Source organism: Cheilinus undulatus, linkage group 21 (genome assembly GCF_018320785.1).
Source record: "Cheilinus undulatus linkage group 21, ASM1832078v1, whole genome shotgun sequence".
NCBI lineage: Eukaryota > Metazoa > Chordata > Actinopteri > Labriformes > Labridae > Cheilinus > Cheilinus undulatus.
The window spans coordinates 1,968,030-1,982,689 of NC_054885.1; the positions used below are offsets into that span (position 1 = coordinate 1,968,030).

Sequence of the window (14,660 nt, forward strand, 5' to 3'; positions counted from 1 at the left end):
CCTGTATTAGTTGAAAATATTAGCCTTTATCAGCTGACTATATTAGACTATATCAACTGTAAAGTATTGGCCCATTTTCTTTGTGAATATCAGACTATATAAGCAGTTAATACTGGTCTTTATCAGCTGTAAATATCAGCTTATATCACCTGTAAATATTGGCCTTTTTCAACTTTAGATTTTCGCCTATATCAGCTTCTATTATTGCCCTAAATTATCTGTGCATACGGTCTATTTCAGCTGTTTATATTGGCTACAATGAGCTGTAAATATCAGCTTTTATCAGTGTAAGATTAGCTCATCTTAGCTATTTAAATTGATTTATATCAGTTGTAACTATCGTCCCATTTTAGCTGTAAATATCAGCCTATATCAGTATTAAAAAAGCTTGTCTTAGCTGTAAAAACTGGCTTACATTAGCTAAAGTAAATATTCCTCTTTTCTGTTATTATAAAGTATGTCTTACAGACTGAAGTTTATGTCTGAACTACATTTAGGCTAAGTATTGGTACTGATGTCAGTATTGGCAAAAATAAATTTGTAGATTTTGGCAAAAGGGATATTGGTAAAAATCAACTATCGTAAATCCCTAAAATAAAGCATGCTTTTCTCCAAACAAGCCTGAAACTCATGTTTTTTATGGGAGTATGTACCACCTAAACTGTGTGGAGTGAAAAACACAACTTTTGCTGGTTAAAGCCGTGTTCTTCTGTAAATATTGGACAAACTCTGAGTTCATTTGAAAATATACTGATTTATCTTAAAACTGGATGAACTGCCCATCCCTAAAGCCCAGTGATCTTCAGTCAAACAATGTTCTGGTCATGCAGCTCTTCTCTTTTCTCATCTGGTCTGCCAATCCAAACGTGTCCCCCCTCTGGTGGTTTTGGAGCGCAGCAATCATCCCATCGTTAATTAAGAGCGGCTCTTGAAGCGCTCTCGGATAATCTCTTAGGTAATTAGTCGAAGCGTTGGCTTTTCTCCCAGTTCTCACCAAGGTCTCCGGCTGTGGTGAAGCGTGAACGCTTCAATCATATCAGGTCGGAGCTAACGTGCAGCTGCTGAGTTTGGTGAGAGACTGAGTGATAAGTGGCTGCCTCGCCTCTTAACAAGTTGTGTAATCTGGGATCCGTGGATCAGTAAACAGAGCGCAGAGCGCCGCAGCGGTCGGTCTACTGTTTGGCACTCCTCGCTGCTGCAGGGATGAGCCAGCCAGACTCCATGACGCTATCTAACAGCTTCATGAAAACATCAATTAGCTCTCTCGCTCGGTCGGAGATCTGAAAATATGCACATTAACACAAAGATAAGAAGGTAATGCATCTGTCTGTGGAACCTGCCAGACAAGAAACAATCCAATTAGTGCTGCGTGATCTCTCCTAAATAGGAAGATCTGAATATCCAGGCTGTGCCCCACAATGGAAGAGGATCCTGCTGTGGGGGGGATCACATTGATTGACTGTACTACAGATAGTGTCATCAGAGATGCATCAGAAGAGACATTTATATTAGGTAAGAGAAGGATGTAAACTTTCACGTTCTCTGTGAGGTAATGGGATATTAAAGGAGAGAGATATTAGAGATATTATAGGAGATGATGAACTAAAAGTCTCAAAAGCAAATTATGAAGGAATGTATGCTGATTAGGGCTGGGTAATCAATCGCAAATGAGATAAAATCCTAATATGGCATGCTTCAATTTACAAATTGCATGAGGTGCAACAGTTCTTTAACTTGAAAAGTGTCAAAATACCAGTTAAATGCATTCTTTTTTGCAGGGGCAGACACTTTATGCACATTTTGCAAATAATGGAAATTTATTTTTTAGAATGGTTTACAAAAATCCTCCTTTTATGCATGTTTTTCTTCAGCACAATGAGAGTGATGTAAAAATGATAATGCCCTTCAATAAAGAAAACGATATCAAATTTTCAATAGGAGCAAGAACAGTTGCAGTGAGATTTTATTTATTGTTCTGCCCTGGTTTATTCTATCTATCAATGAAGTCTGGTGTAAGTTTACAGAAGTCGTACTCCCAGCTGACAGCTAGCTGACACCAATTATGACCTCCTGCTCCCACAGCAAGTCGCAGCTCTCTCAACACAGCAGCATTTTTAAATATGAAGTACATCTGACTAATCTCTGCCCGCATTAATGCTGATGTACTGCACTGCTGCTGGGAAAGCTTGACCTCCTCCACCCCAGCCTCCTCCGTTATAGCTTAAAGCTTATTGCACCCTCATATTGAGATTCATGCTACTATTGGTTCAATTGCTTGTGAAATTATTTTATTATTTTTAAAACACATTGCCATAAATGTATCTATATGGGGGTTTCTAGCAATGTGTCACAAAGTCACAACATTTGATCTGAGATTACACAACAGCTTTTGCAGAATTTTACATCAGGCCCAAAACAAAATCAACTTTTCAGCAACTGACAGTTACAGTTTTATAAAAGGCTACTATTACATTAATTATTTGTAAAACTCATGACTCACTGAATGCACTTTTACCTCTGCTCCACTACAAGAGAAGAATTCAGATTTTCAGAATTGAAGCTAAACAAACCCAGAATGACAACAGAGTTTCTTTAAAGACACACAGGAGAGGATGCACGTTTAATTCCTTCCTTCACTAAACTCGGGGCTGAAGCCAGCTTTGAGGTAAACAAGCCCTGGAGGTCAGCAGCCATAATTAAGAGCTTAGTTAGTGAGTATAGATCCCATTGATCACATCCTGAACCAAAGCAGACATCCACAAAAACATTCCCCTAATCACCCTGAAACTCATCTCAGCCCAAAGTTCATCCTCTGATTACGCACAAACATCGATAGCGAGCAGAGACGAAGACAGCGGGAGAAAGGTGGCGCTGATTGTGGCGCTCTAAATCTGTCTGATATTTATGTCCTTGGCTGACAGAGAGTGTGACAAACAGACACAAACACAGAGATATTTCCTAATCTCCCCTTAAGTGTGATTCTTTCTGGACCTCTGAACTGTGGTCGTGTTGGACGCTTCGTTACAACCTGCTCATATTTCTCACACTTCCCCCGTGAGCTGAGCGCCGTGGACGAACCCGGACTCTCCACTCAAGCGGCCTCCAGAGTCTGCCTGACCTTCAGAAACAATATCTTCATCCCTCACCCATTTATAACGGCGCTGGGCAGCGGTGAGCGTCCCTGCGGGTGTTTGCTCAGCTCTGTACTGCGTGTTGGAGTAAACTAAGAGCGTTAGATGGACGGTGAGACCGATGAAGCTGAAAACAGCTGCCTTTTTCTGAGAGCAGAGGGAGAAAATATGGAGCTGTTTTACTACAGTTCATATAAATATTCAGTTTATCACAGCAGGTTGAGTTGGTGTTAAAGTACTATTAAAATCTTTAGACTGTTTCATTTTGTTAGCTCTCAAATATAACTTCATAAAGCATTTTATTAACATTTTTCTATGTGAAACTATAAATTTAAACACAATGCCTGTAACAACAATATGCCCCCAGAAATATTCCATTTTTGGACTGTTTTTCTGCAAAACCACAAACCTGATGAGCAGAAAGAGTGCCTTTGTTAAATCCACTGATTGTCTGTTTAGGTCATCAATGCATGATTTAAAAAAACAGTTTTAGAAAAGGTCAAAGGTTAAGTTTAAGGTTTGGACGTCTTCATCTACATCATTGGAATTTTGCCCCATGTGAATGTAAAGACAAACTTTTAGTATTGGGACATGCATTAAAATGAATCTTTTAAGACAGAGGTGGGTTTTTCAGCAGGAGTCAATCATGTGATTTATAGAGTCTTATTGATGGGGAGATGCAGGGAGATTTGGGGGGATATCTTGTAATTCCACTGCTGATTATTTGCACTAATTGGAGGTCCGACAGTGTCACATTCTGCAGGTCTGTGGTCAGTTTATTTGATCACACTGATTGGTTTCCTAGGAGAGCATCATGGAGGACACTTATGCAAAAAGAAAGCTCAACTGTGCAGATTTAAGGGCACAAGCTGAACAGTGAGGATGTAAAGTTTGGGTTCGTCCTGTAGAAGTGGGATGTAGGGGGTTCATGGCAAGATCTGCAGGGATTCCTGAGAGAGCTGGGAGTGCAGGGGCCAAATAAACTGGTGACTAGCGTTTTGTCCTCCATAACTAGGATTTTGAGACATGCTGTCATTTTCTGAACTTTAGAAGAGGAAAGGAGATGTGGGATGAAGCAGTTCAAACTAGCCAGTGGACTGGGAAGAGGAGGAATGATGCCAGCTGGGGAGTAAAATAAAAGTAGACGACCCTCTTTTCTCTCCTTTATTTTCTCATGAAATGAGGGAGTAGGGGGAGGTAGAGCAGTGTTACCCACTTATAGACTATACATAGGCGGCCTGCCAAAGTAAGTTGATGGGCCATTTTGGCATTTTCATAATAAAACAGTCATAAAAAAGCCATTTTCCTGCTGTATAAACATCAGCATTAGAGGCTACTTCGCTCTACTCCTCATCTTAAGTACACTGCTTTATTTTCCTATTGCTGCACAGATCGACATCTAGAGGGAGATACTGAACGATCGCCTGATGTAGATTTGAAAGCAAATACTAGGTTCATTTCTGACGTGGATTTGAAAGCAAATACTAGGTTCATTTCTGATGTGGATTTGAAAGCAAATACTAGGTTCATTTCTGCATCACAGGCCTGAATTCAGCCATGGGAATCATGCACAAATTGTTACAGTACCACAAGAAAGTGGGCGGTTGCATGACCCATCGTGCATGCTGTAGTGTCTGATGAGCTCTGCATCATGCAATGTGACAATGCTGCCATTGCATTAATGCAACAGCACTTACTGCTGCAGCTCTTCAAGCTTACGATATGTGCAGAATTCTTTCGCCACATTTAAAATTGATGCATCAGAGAAACTGAATCAAATGGATTAATATAGATATAAATACTGCCGCCTAGTGGTGGGAGGATCATCCCCAGAACACAGGAACCAATGCCTTGAATTGTTGCATGATAATTTTGGACTGATAAAATATTTTATTTACCATATTCACACTCGGTGAGGATGCACAAGGGCAGCAACAGAAAATAGAACCTATAGTTTGTTGCATTGGTTAACTGTAACGGTAACCTCCATGCAGCAGTCTCCTGCAGAGAAAAGACCCTTCAGAATGAAACGAAGAGAGAAACACCATCAGTCTGCAGACTCTTTGAAGGAGGACCACCAGGTTTCAGTCTTTAGTCTCCTCTGACATCAAAGTGACAGTTCCTCTCAGAGAGAACATGATCCATATGTCAGTGAGTCCACAGTTAAAACAGACACTAACTCATCTGAGGCTCCATCTGTCCCAGGAGAGATGGACAGAAGTGATTAATACTCGTTTACTGAGAGAGGAGGCTGTTAACGGATTCTCCTCCGCTTATTCCACTCAATATCAATTAGAGGAGCTCTCTACTGTCGGAGGAAGAGGAGGAGGAGGAGAAGGTCTTCTGAAGAGCTGATAATGATCCTCGTTTGACGTGGGCAGGAAGCAGGAAATGAAGAGGTGGAGTACAACAGGTGAGTGAATTTACATAGATTAAATAATACAATGCCCAGAGATGATATTATACCGCAGAGGTGTGGACTCCAGTCACATGACCTGAACTTGAGTCACACACTCCAACTCTCAGAGCTCTTTGTGCAGGGCTGTTGATTTATGGCGGGAAACAAAAATTAGGTACGGTAAGTCCTGCACTATTGTCAACAATCCTCTCCTAAAGCAGAATCTAAGGGTGTTTTTTACCTACACTTACAAATCTATCTTTTTCTAAAGGGTAGCATGCTGAGCAATCTTGTGTTTGGGGAAGACAACAGTGGCATCACACCTGAATGCATCAGTCTGTTTAATTTAGCAGGAATAAAACCGTAGAACTCCAAGTTAAAATCACCAACCTGACTGTTCACAGATGGTCAGAGCCCTAAGTGTGCCCTTTACACTACTTTCATTTCTAATTACTGAACCATTAAGTGACATGGCAGGAGGGAGGAAAGCTACAAAATGACTGCGGCCCATTCCTGGTAGTACAGACGGTGTCACATTGTCCTGGTTTAATGGCCACTCCTTTAAAAATCACAGCGTGTCACCGGCAGCAGGAAGTCACAACATCACTCACGGCTGGTGTAAAAAAAAACAACAAGTCTCGGTGGAGGAGAAGGTTACTACAGTTGAGTGGCAGCAAAGCTGACAAGGCCGCGGCGAGGGCGGGAGGCAGGGCCCCGACACAGCAGCCAGCTGTGAACCCTGGCATTAAACACAGCCCGTCCAATCGGAGGGCAGCACAGGTGACTGCAGGTGAAGCTAGGGGGAGGTGAGTGACTGTCAGGAGGGGAGGGGAGGTCTGAGGTCTGCGGCATGACTGTGAGGGTACATGGAGAGACCATCAGAGCCAGAAAAACCAACATAACCAGACTGAGCTCAGAGGGTACATGGTGTGGTTAGAACACACCCCTACATCAAGAAAATATTATTTTTAACCTTAATAGAGTTAACTGAGAGAAGTTTTTGGTACAAAGGACCTATCTGAACGAAGCAGGACATGCTGCTAGAACAGGGGTGTCAAATTCAAGGCCTGTGGGCCAAATCCGGCCCCTGGTACAGTTACACCCAGCCTGTCCCACCACTATGAGGTCTGCAGAGCTCCTCCAGTATATAAATGTAAACTTAATTTTGTTTTCATTTCATATTTTCAATTTTGCATCTCACAATTATGACTTAAATTTAGGATTTTGACCTTTGTTCCATACTTTGACCTTTCTGATTCATATTGTTAAATTTTATCTCATATTTTGACCTCTAAAACTCAGAATTCTGACTATCCATGTAATATTTGGCCTTTAAAACTCATGATGTAGAATTATATCTAATATTTGGCATTTAAAACTCATTGTTTCATAATTTTATCTCATATTTTGCCTTTTTAAAAGTATGATTTTGTATTTTATGTCCTATTTCGGCCTTTAAAACTCAATTTTGAGTATCCATCTAATATTTTGGCCCTTTGAAACTCAATATTTTAAATTTTATCTCATATATTGGACTTTAAAACTCATGATTTTGAATTTTATGTCATATTTCAGCCTATTAAGCTAATTATTTTTTATACAATTTCAAAATGTATCTCATATTTTGACCTCTAAAACTCACAACTTGGACTATCCATCTCATATTTTAGCCTTTTAAGATCTTGATTTGGAATTTTATTTCTTATTTTGCCTCCTCAAACTCATGATGTTGAATTTACATCTTATAATTTGAATTTTAACAGTCATTGTTTTACTATCCATCTCATATTTTGGCCTTTAGAAACTCATGATTTTGAATTTTATCTCCTATATTCGCCTTTAAAAACATTACTTTAACTTTTATTAAATATTTGACCTGTTGAACTAAGATGTTTGACTTTTATCCTCAGATTTTGATCAATTAAACTCACTATTTTTACTCTGTTTGGATCTCAGAGTCATTTATCCTCAGCGCTAAGTTTTTTTTTTTTCCATAATCCATTACTGGTGAAAATAAAGTTGACAGTTTGTGGTTTAATGTTGACCCTGTTTGGCTCTCAGGTTAGAATCCGGTCCCTGCTGTGACTGAGTTTAACTCCCCTGATCTAGACTCTTATTGGTCATTTACGGGCATTTATTTCAGTCAGTAGTAGAACTCAGCTGTTCTCTGACATTAACTTTGAGTTTCTTCATGATTTAAAGCTAATTTCATTGGCTGTTGGACCTTGGTGTGACAGATCCTCTGATAGCTACATGGCGTAAACACAGAGTTCCTCTGGAGCCAGCCTGAACCATCAGCGGTGTTGTAAAGAGCTCTGCAAACACGACAACAGCACGTGAGGGGGAGGAGAGCGGGTAAAGAAGAGTGAAAGCAGCATCTTAAAGCTTCCAGTTTCTAAGCGGACACTGTGGATGTGTTTGTGTTGTTTATGCCATCGAGCACGCCGCCGCGCCGGGGCCGGGGAAGGCTGGAGCGCCATGATTCAGTGATGTTGTGATTTTACCAGCGGGCCGAGGGCGGGCGGTTTATTTTCACCCGTCGCCGTGTGAGTGACGGCCCAATCAAGCTTGGGACGGCCTGTCAGGCCTGTCACGCTGAGGAATGAGAGGAGATGGGAATCAAAGACACGGAGCAGGACCGAACCGTGATGGACGGACCTGAGCGGAGCCGCCGCACAGGAGGAAGAGAGGGCAGGAGGAAGAGAGGGAGGGGAGAGAGAAACGGAGGGGAGGAAATGGAAATATGTGTCAGAGGAGAAAGAGGAGGCAGAAACAGAGGGCTGGAGGAAACCCTCTCACTCACAGAGAGATCTGCTAGCTTTGAGTTTAAAATTGGAGCCTGCAGCCGCACACATTCTATCTGTGATAGAGTTCATTTTCAGCGGCGGGATTTAACCCTGGACAGGGACAAACAACCACCAGTCACATCTACGGGCAAGTTTAAGTCACCAGGTAACTTAGCAAGCATGTCTTTGGACTCTGAGAGACCAGGCCCTGTCTGACGGGGGTTCGAAGCAGGAACCTTCTCATGTTGATGGATTCTGTTTTTAGGAAGAATAATCTTACCGATCCAGCGCATGAGCGAGGTGAGGATCTGAAGATATTTGGTCTTCTGGGCGTTGAAGAAGGTGAAAGGCCCCAACAGGACGGTGAAGATGCTCTGCAGGGAAGAATAAACAAAAAGGATAAGGTTAATAGAGCAATATTCTAATTTATCCTTATTCTACACAAAGACAGCTCAAAAACCGCTGTGATGACAGGAGCAACACTGCCGTCTTATAAAATCAGCCTTTAAATGGAGAATTCTGTTTATAATCCACTAACAAGAGGCAGAAAATATCTGGACACAGAGGCAGCATCATGAAAACGTCAGCTCCGATGACTGATGTAGTAAACGTCAGAGCTCGTCAGTCAGTAAAAGTGATTTATAAAGGGAGGAGCATGATGAGCATCTGTTCTATCAACCTTCAAGATGCATGAAGATTCCTGAGGCTGTGTCGCGATCCTTCAGTTAACGCTCAAACATCTGATAAATGAAATCTCTGAATGAGAGCCCGTCTGATAAACTGCTCGTGTTTATTTCATTAGCTAAACAGCTGTTTTCAGTTTCTTTTATTTATTTATTCATTTATAAAACCTTTAATTCATCCGGGAAAATCGTTCAGAGCAGTGATACTCAATGTGTGGCTCTTCTGTGATGATTTGTGGCTCTTTTATGTCTTAATTTAAAAAATTATTCCCCTTAGAAAACCTTAAAAAAGGGAAACTTTGACCTCAGAAATTATTGTTTCCCACACTTATATAGTTGGCTTTAATTGTAAATGGGTTTTTTTTGTTTGTTTATTTATTTCCAATGCCCTTATTTGCCAATTTTTCCATTTTTTTCCACTTTTAATCCATTTTCACTGCTCTTAGCCCACTTTAGTCACTTCTTTTTGCATCTTTTCACCCATTTAAGCCACTTTTGCAACTCTTTGCTGCTTTGAGCCCATTTTTCCTGCCTTTGTGTCCATTTTCTTCACCAAGGCATTTTTCAACAGTTTGGCTCTTTTGTTGAGTAAACGCAGCTGTAGAGCAGTGGTTTTCAACCTTTTCAGCCCGTGACCCCCAAAATAAAGGTGCCAGAGACCGGGGACCCCCACTCGAGGTCAGGAAAACCATGGTCCATTGTAAAGTTAAGCTGTGAAAACCATATTTTATATTTGACCTGAATAATAACCACTCTTATCAACAAACAAATATCTTTATTTATTCATTTTGCCTTTTTTGATGAAAAAACTTTTGTTAAAAACATCATTTAAATTGGTTAAAAATTACTAAAATTTGTTCATAATGGCTAAAAATGGTAAAAAGGAGGTAAACTTGGATTTTTAAAGAACATAAATGGCCAAAATTTGATAAAAGTGGAAAAAAATGACCAAAAAATGCATTAAAGTGGTAAAGCGGGCAGGAAAATTGGTAAAAGCCTATTAAAAAATGGGTGAAATGGCTATAAAGTGCAAAAAAATGGTGGACAGTAGGTGGAATGGGATGAAAAATTGATATAAATGAGAATGGGTTAACTGTGGTTAAAACAGGCAAAAGGATGGAAAAAATCTGTTGATAGAGGCAGTGATGGGTGAACAGAGTCAACAACAGGCAGAAAGTGGCAAGAACTGGTTTGGAAGTGACAAAAACAGGCAGAAAAAGTGATGGAAAATTGACAAAAAAATGGGTTTTAAGTGAAAAAAATGTGCTAAAATTGGCAAAATTGGTGTAAAAAAATGATTAAAAAGGGTTAACATTTGGTAAAATTGGTGTAAATAGGCAACAGCATAATTAAAAAATATATTCTTAGTTTTTTTTAAGGCATCTGGGGACCCCCTCTCAGTGTCACCCCAAGGTTGAGAAACACTGCTGTAGAGTACGAGACTGGACAAAATCACAAGTTACTTAACTATATAGACCACAATCACTGATCAGGATACATCACTCAGACTGTCAGCCATCATCAGAGTTCAGGCAAACAAGGAAAAAACCCTGAACATTCTACCTCCTATCCCTCTTTTAGTGTGTATTTTAGCCAATCACATCCAAAATGTCCTATCTTATGCTTGTTTGACTGGTTAAATACTGTTTTTGACTAGCGATAGAAAACTCCCCTGACATTTCAGATACAGTTAAGCAGGTTCACTCTACAAGTGCTGTCAAAGTCCTATCAGCCCTCTCAGACATTGGTGACAGATAAACAGTCAGACCAATCCACAGTCCACCAAAAAATCCTCTGATTGCCTATCTGATACTTTTCTTTATCATGAGCTGCAATCAGGCGCAGCGGCTCAGCTACTGAAGCTCCAATTCCTTCAGCTCCCATCACTCCGTCTCCTCCCTCACACCTCAAGACTTGTTCCCTTCGTCCCTTCTCTCCCTTCGACCCCCCCCCCCCCCGTCCTCTCGGGTCGGACCGCACAGTTTGAGTGGCGTGTGATCTCAGAGGCAGTAACTTGTGTGCCGTTTTATCTGAAGAGCAGCCTGCAGGGTTTGAGGCAGGGACGTCGCCCTGCCGTCATCAGACACACAAACACAGACACCAACACGCCTCAGAGAGAGAACAAGACAGAGAGCAGGAGACAGAGGAGATACACACGTAAAAACAGGCTGGTACACGAGGTATGCCTGAAAAACAGAACCTAGAAAACAGATCCTTCAGTCTACCGAGCCTCAACTCAACATATCCTTACTCAGAGTTTCCCACAGCTATTTATCGTTCAAACAGAGACACATGGACGAACGGACTACACGGTTAAAATTGCCTTTACAGCTCTACTGCTGATGAGTACCCATACTCAAGCATGGCTGTGTCCTTGTCTCCCACAGGCTATATTCAAGTAAACAGGAATCATGGCCAAGACCATTCCTCCAAGCCCGTTAACTTAAACTTATGTTAACATTGGTCAGATATGATGCGATATGATATGGTACGTAAGGGATTTCAGTTGCCTTGGATGCAAAAATAACACACTGTAATGTTTAAAGACAGAGGGAGTCAACATCTAAATATTTTGCAAACTTGGATGCAATGCAATGTGATTGAATTTGATGCAATGCTAGGGAATGTGATGCCATGTGATGGGATACAACAGAACACAATGTAATGCAATGCAATGCTACGAGATGTGATGTTATGCAATGCAATGCAAGTTGTGAGGTGGGATACAATGGGATATAATGGGATGTGATGCGATCTGATGCAGCAGTGATATTAAAAATATTGGCTTCCAAATTGCCACATCATTTAAAGGTTATGATATTCATTATTTTAATGTTCGATATTAACCAAAGTACTGTGGATTCGAAGAAATAATGCAGTCTGTCCTCACTAACACATCCAAACTATCGCCCCCAGGACTTTCTAAGAACAAATCCACATCAGGGGTGGCCGGATGCACCTGGACGTACTGCACCATGGCACTTTACATAGCTCTGTTTGAGATCACAGAAGAAGAAATTTAGTGCCATCTTCTGTTCAAGGTCTAAAACAACTGTGAGAACTTGGCTGACAGTAAAAAGCACTGCTCTTAATGTCTTTTGTTGAAGTGGGGAGGTGGGCTCCTGCTTCAGGTATAAAACAACTGGCTCAGCAGCAGCTGGTGGAGAGTTCGACTATTGATGTGGTGCTGCACGTGTGTGCTTGGCCCTCATCATGTGACAGGACGCTGGGCTTTAGCATCTCTTCCAAATAGAAAGCAGAGCAGGGGGGACAGATGTCTCCTGGTCCATCAAAGTTTTTATTTACATCCCCACCTGCAGACTGATGACACCCTCACCCTGCACAAACGCTGCCTGCCATAAAATGATAAAAATAAAAACAAAATAGGAATTAGACTGAACAGAATCACTACAGACGATTCTTCTGGGTTATAAATAATCATTTAGAGGAAGTATTTGATTTTCAGTAGGACAAATACCTTATTTGAGGAAATTCTGATTCATTTTGTCTGTTATAACTATGAACAGTATGTCAGATTCTGGTATGGGTTTACTGTTTATGACAGGACAGGACAGGATATGATACGATACAGGGATGCAACCAACAATTACTTAGATAGTCAACCAGCTGTCGACTATTTAACTAATCGGCCAACCAGATTTTCAGCCCAAAAGTTCACTCCTCAGAGCAGAAGCAGCCAGATGGATGAATCTGTACTCTCTGATTCATCCTCCACTCTCAGCAGGAACTTTTACCATCTGGTAGACAATAAACCAAAGTCTGACCAAAGTGTGTTCTGACCTAGGCCTGGTGCCCTAACCAACCACAAGTCTCAAGGCACCAAATTCTGTCAACCTCAGCCATGAGTCAAAGAGATTAATGCACCAAACTATCCAGGAATATGTTAGAAGACCATGCCAAAGCTTTAATCACATCCTGTAAATGTTGACGAAGCACTGAGCCCAGTTATTGTTGAATGAACAGCTTCACCAGGAGACCCTTAACTTATTTATGATGTAAATTAATAAGCTAGTGTCGATGCAAAGCAGTGATTAAAAGTACCTGAAAGCACCCTGCTGGGTGTTTCCTTAAGCTGAAATAGTGAATGAGAAAACAAGGGAATCATTTCATAAAAGCTGGGTCAGCTTTTGTTTCCAGATGTACACACGGACAGCTTCAGTGTCAGAGAGGTGAGAGGGAAAGAGAAATACTCTCCTTTAATTCTGCTGAATAATGATGATGCCGGGGTGTCTCTATTAAAGAATTACCAGCTGTCTTCTTGGCAAAGTGTGGCTGAAGCTCAAGGCGAGCCAAAGCATAAATCCTAAACAACTATTGGAGGTAATAAATGAACCATTATGAAGAGAGATGTGTCTGCAGAAGGAAGTTAAATTAATGGCAGCTGGCGGTCTGTGAGCAAGGTTTAGCCCTAAATATGTCAGCATGGTCGGCCCCATCCCTCCACCTTTGGCTCCCGTCTGAAGAACACATAGTAATGGATTTACATACACACATATCTGCTCTTTATGGAGGTTTTTACAACCTCTTCTTCTTCATTTTGTCTATTTTGGCAAATGCTTTTAAGAGAATACCTTTATAATGCTTCCTAAATGATTTTTTAACACCTTCACATCACATTAGGAAACTCTCCCCTAGCCTATTTCCAAAGTTTTTTAACATCTGAGCTAAAGCACGGACAGATCTGGTCTGGGTCCAGCCCAGTGTTGCAGAGATAGTGATGTGCCGGAGGCGTACTAGCACTGAGCCGGTTCTTTATGCGGACACATGGCTGATGAACAGTTTCTCCACCACTCATGAATCAAGCCTGCACCTCCAACAGCTCCCAGCCTGCCATAAAACCCCACACCAAACAATGGCCCGAGGAGACCGGACTGCTGGACCGTATCTCAACAAACAAGAGAACAGCAAGAACACAAAACCACCACTCTGAGAGTATGTAACTGAGAAACTGCCTTCTGAATGGAGACAGCTGCATATGCACCAAACTAGATCACCGACAAAGACCATAATGTGGCCAAAAATACAGCCAAACATTTCTAGGTTGTAAAGCTGTTGCTCTGCAAATACGGGGCTGGTATCAAGATTTTCTGTTTTTACAAGAGACACAAATCTGCTATGAAAACAAATGGAATACTTTATAGAATCAGCCGTGGTTCTGAGAAACTGAACCTTCAGGAAAAAAAGCTTCCTGCACATGTACAAGGTTCTCAACAACAGATGCTGCTGCTCATTTCCCCCACAGTGCCGCTCTTTCAGTGTGCAGCCAATAAGCACATTATCGAGCTGAGAATATTTAATGACTGCTGTTGTACATGCTGCATGCATTTTACACGTCAGATTTACTGATGTGGCAAACGATCGAACAAATTCACAGCCCTTCTGGGATTTAAAACTTAAAGCTGCAGGGAGAAAGATGCAGTTCTACAGAGACTTGATCTTCTGTTCGATTAAAAACAAGGGAAACTGCTAGGGCTGACAGATTTCACTCAGTTGGTTAGTCCAGTGGTTCTCAACCTTTTCAGCCTGCAACCCCCAAAATAAAGGTGCCAGAGACCGGGGACCCCCACTGGACCTGAAGGTGGCTGAACAGCCAGGAACAAATTCAAGAACAGTCGTGTGCAGACAAGGCCGTCCAAAAGGA

The 14,660-nt window shown here is 41.4% G+C and overlaps 1 protein-coding gene across 1 annotated transcript in view; it reads right to left on the reverse strand.

The window, feature by feature from the left end:
• Positions 1-14,660, reverse strand: part of tmem104 (transmembrane protein 104) — a 92,331-nt gene that overhangs the window by 12,540 nt on the left and 65,131 nt on the right. The window contains exon 9 of the mRNA XM_041778616.1: positions 8,596-8,689. Within this exon, the coding sequence (XP_041634550.1) occupies positions 8,596-8,689 (94 nt within the window). The remainder of the gene's footprint in view (positions 1-8,595; positions 8,690-14,660) is intronic.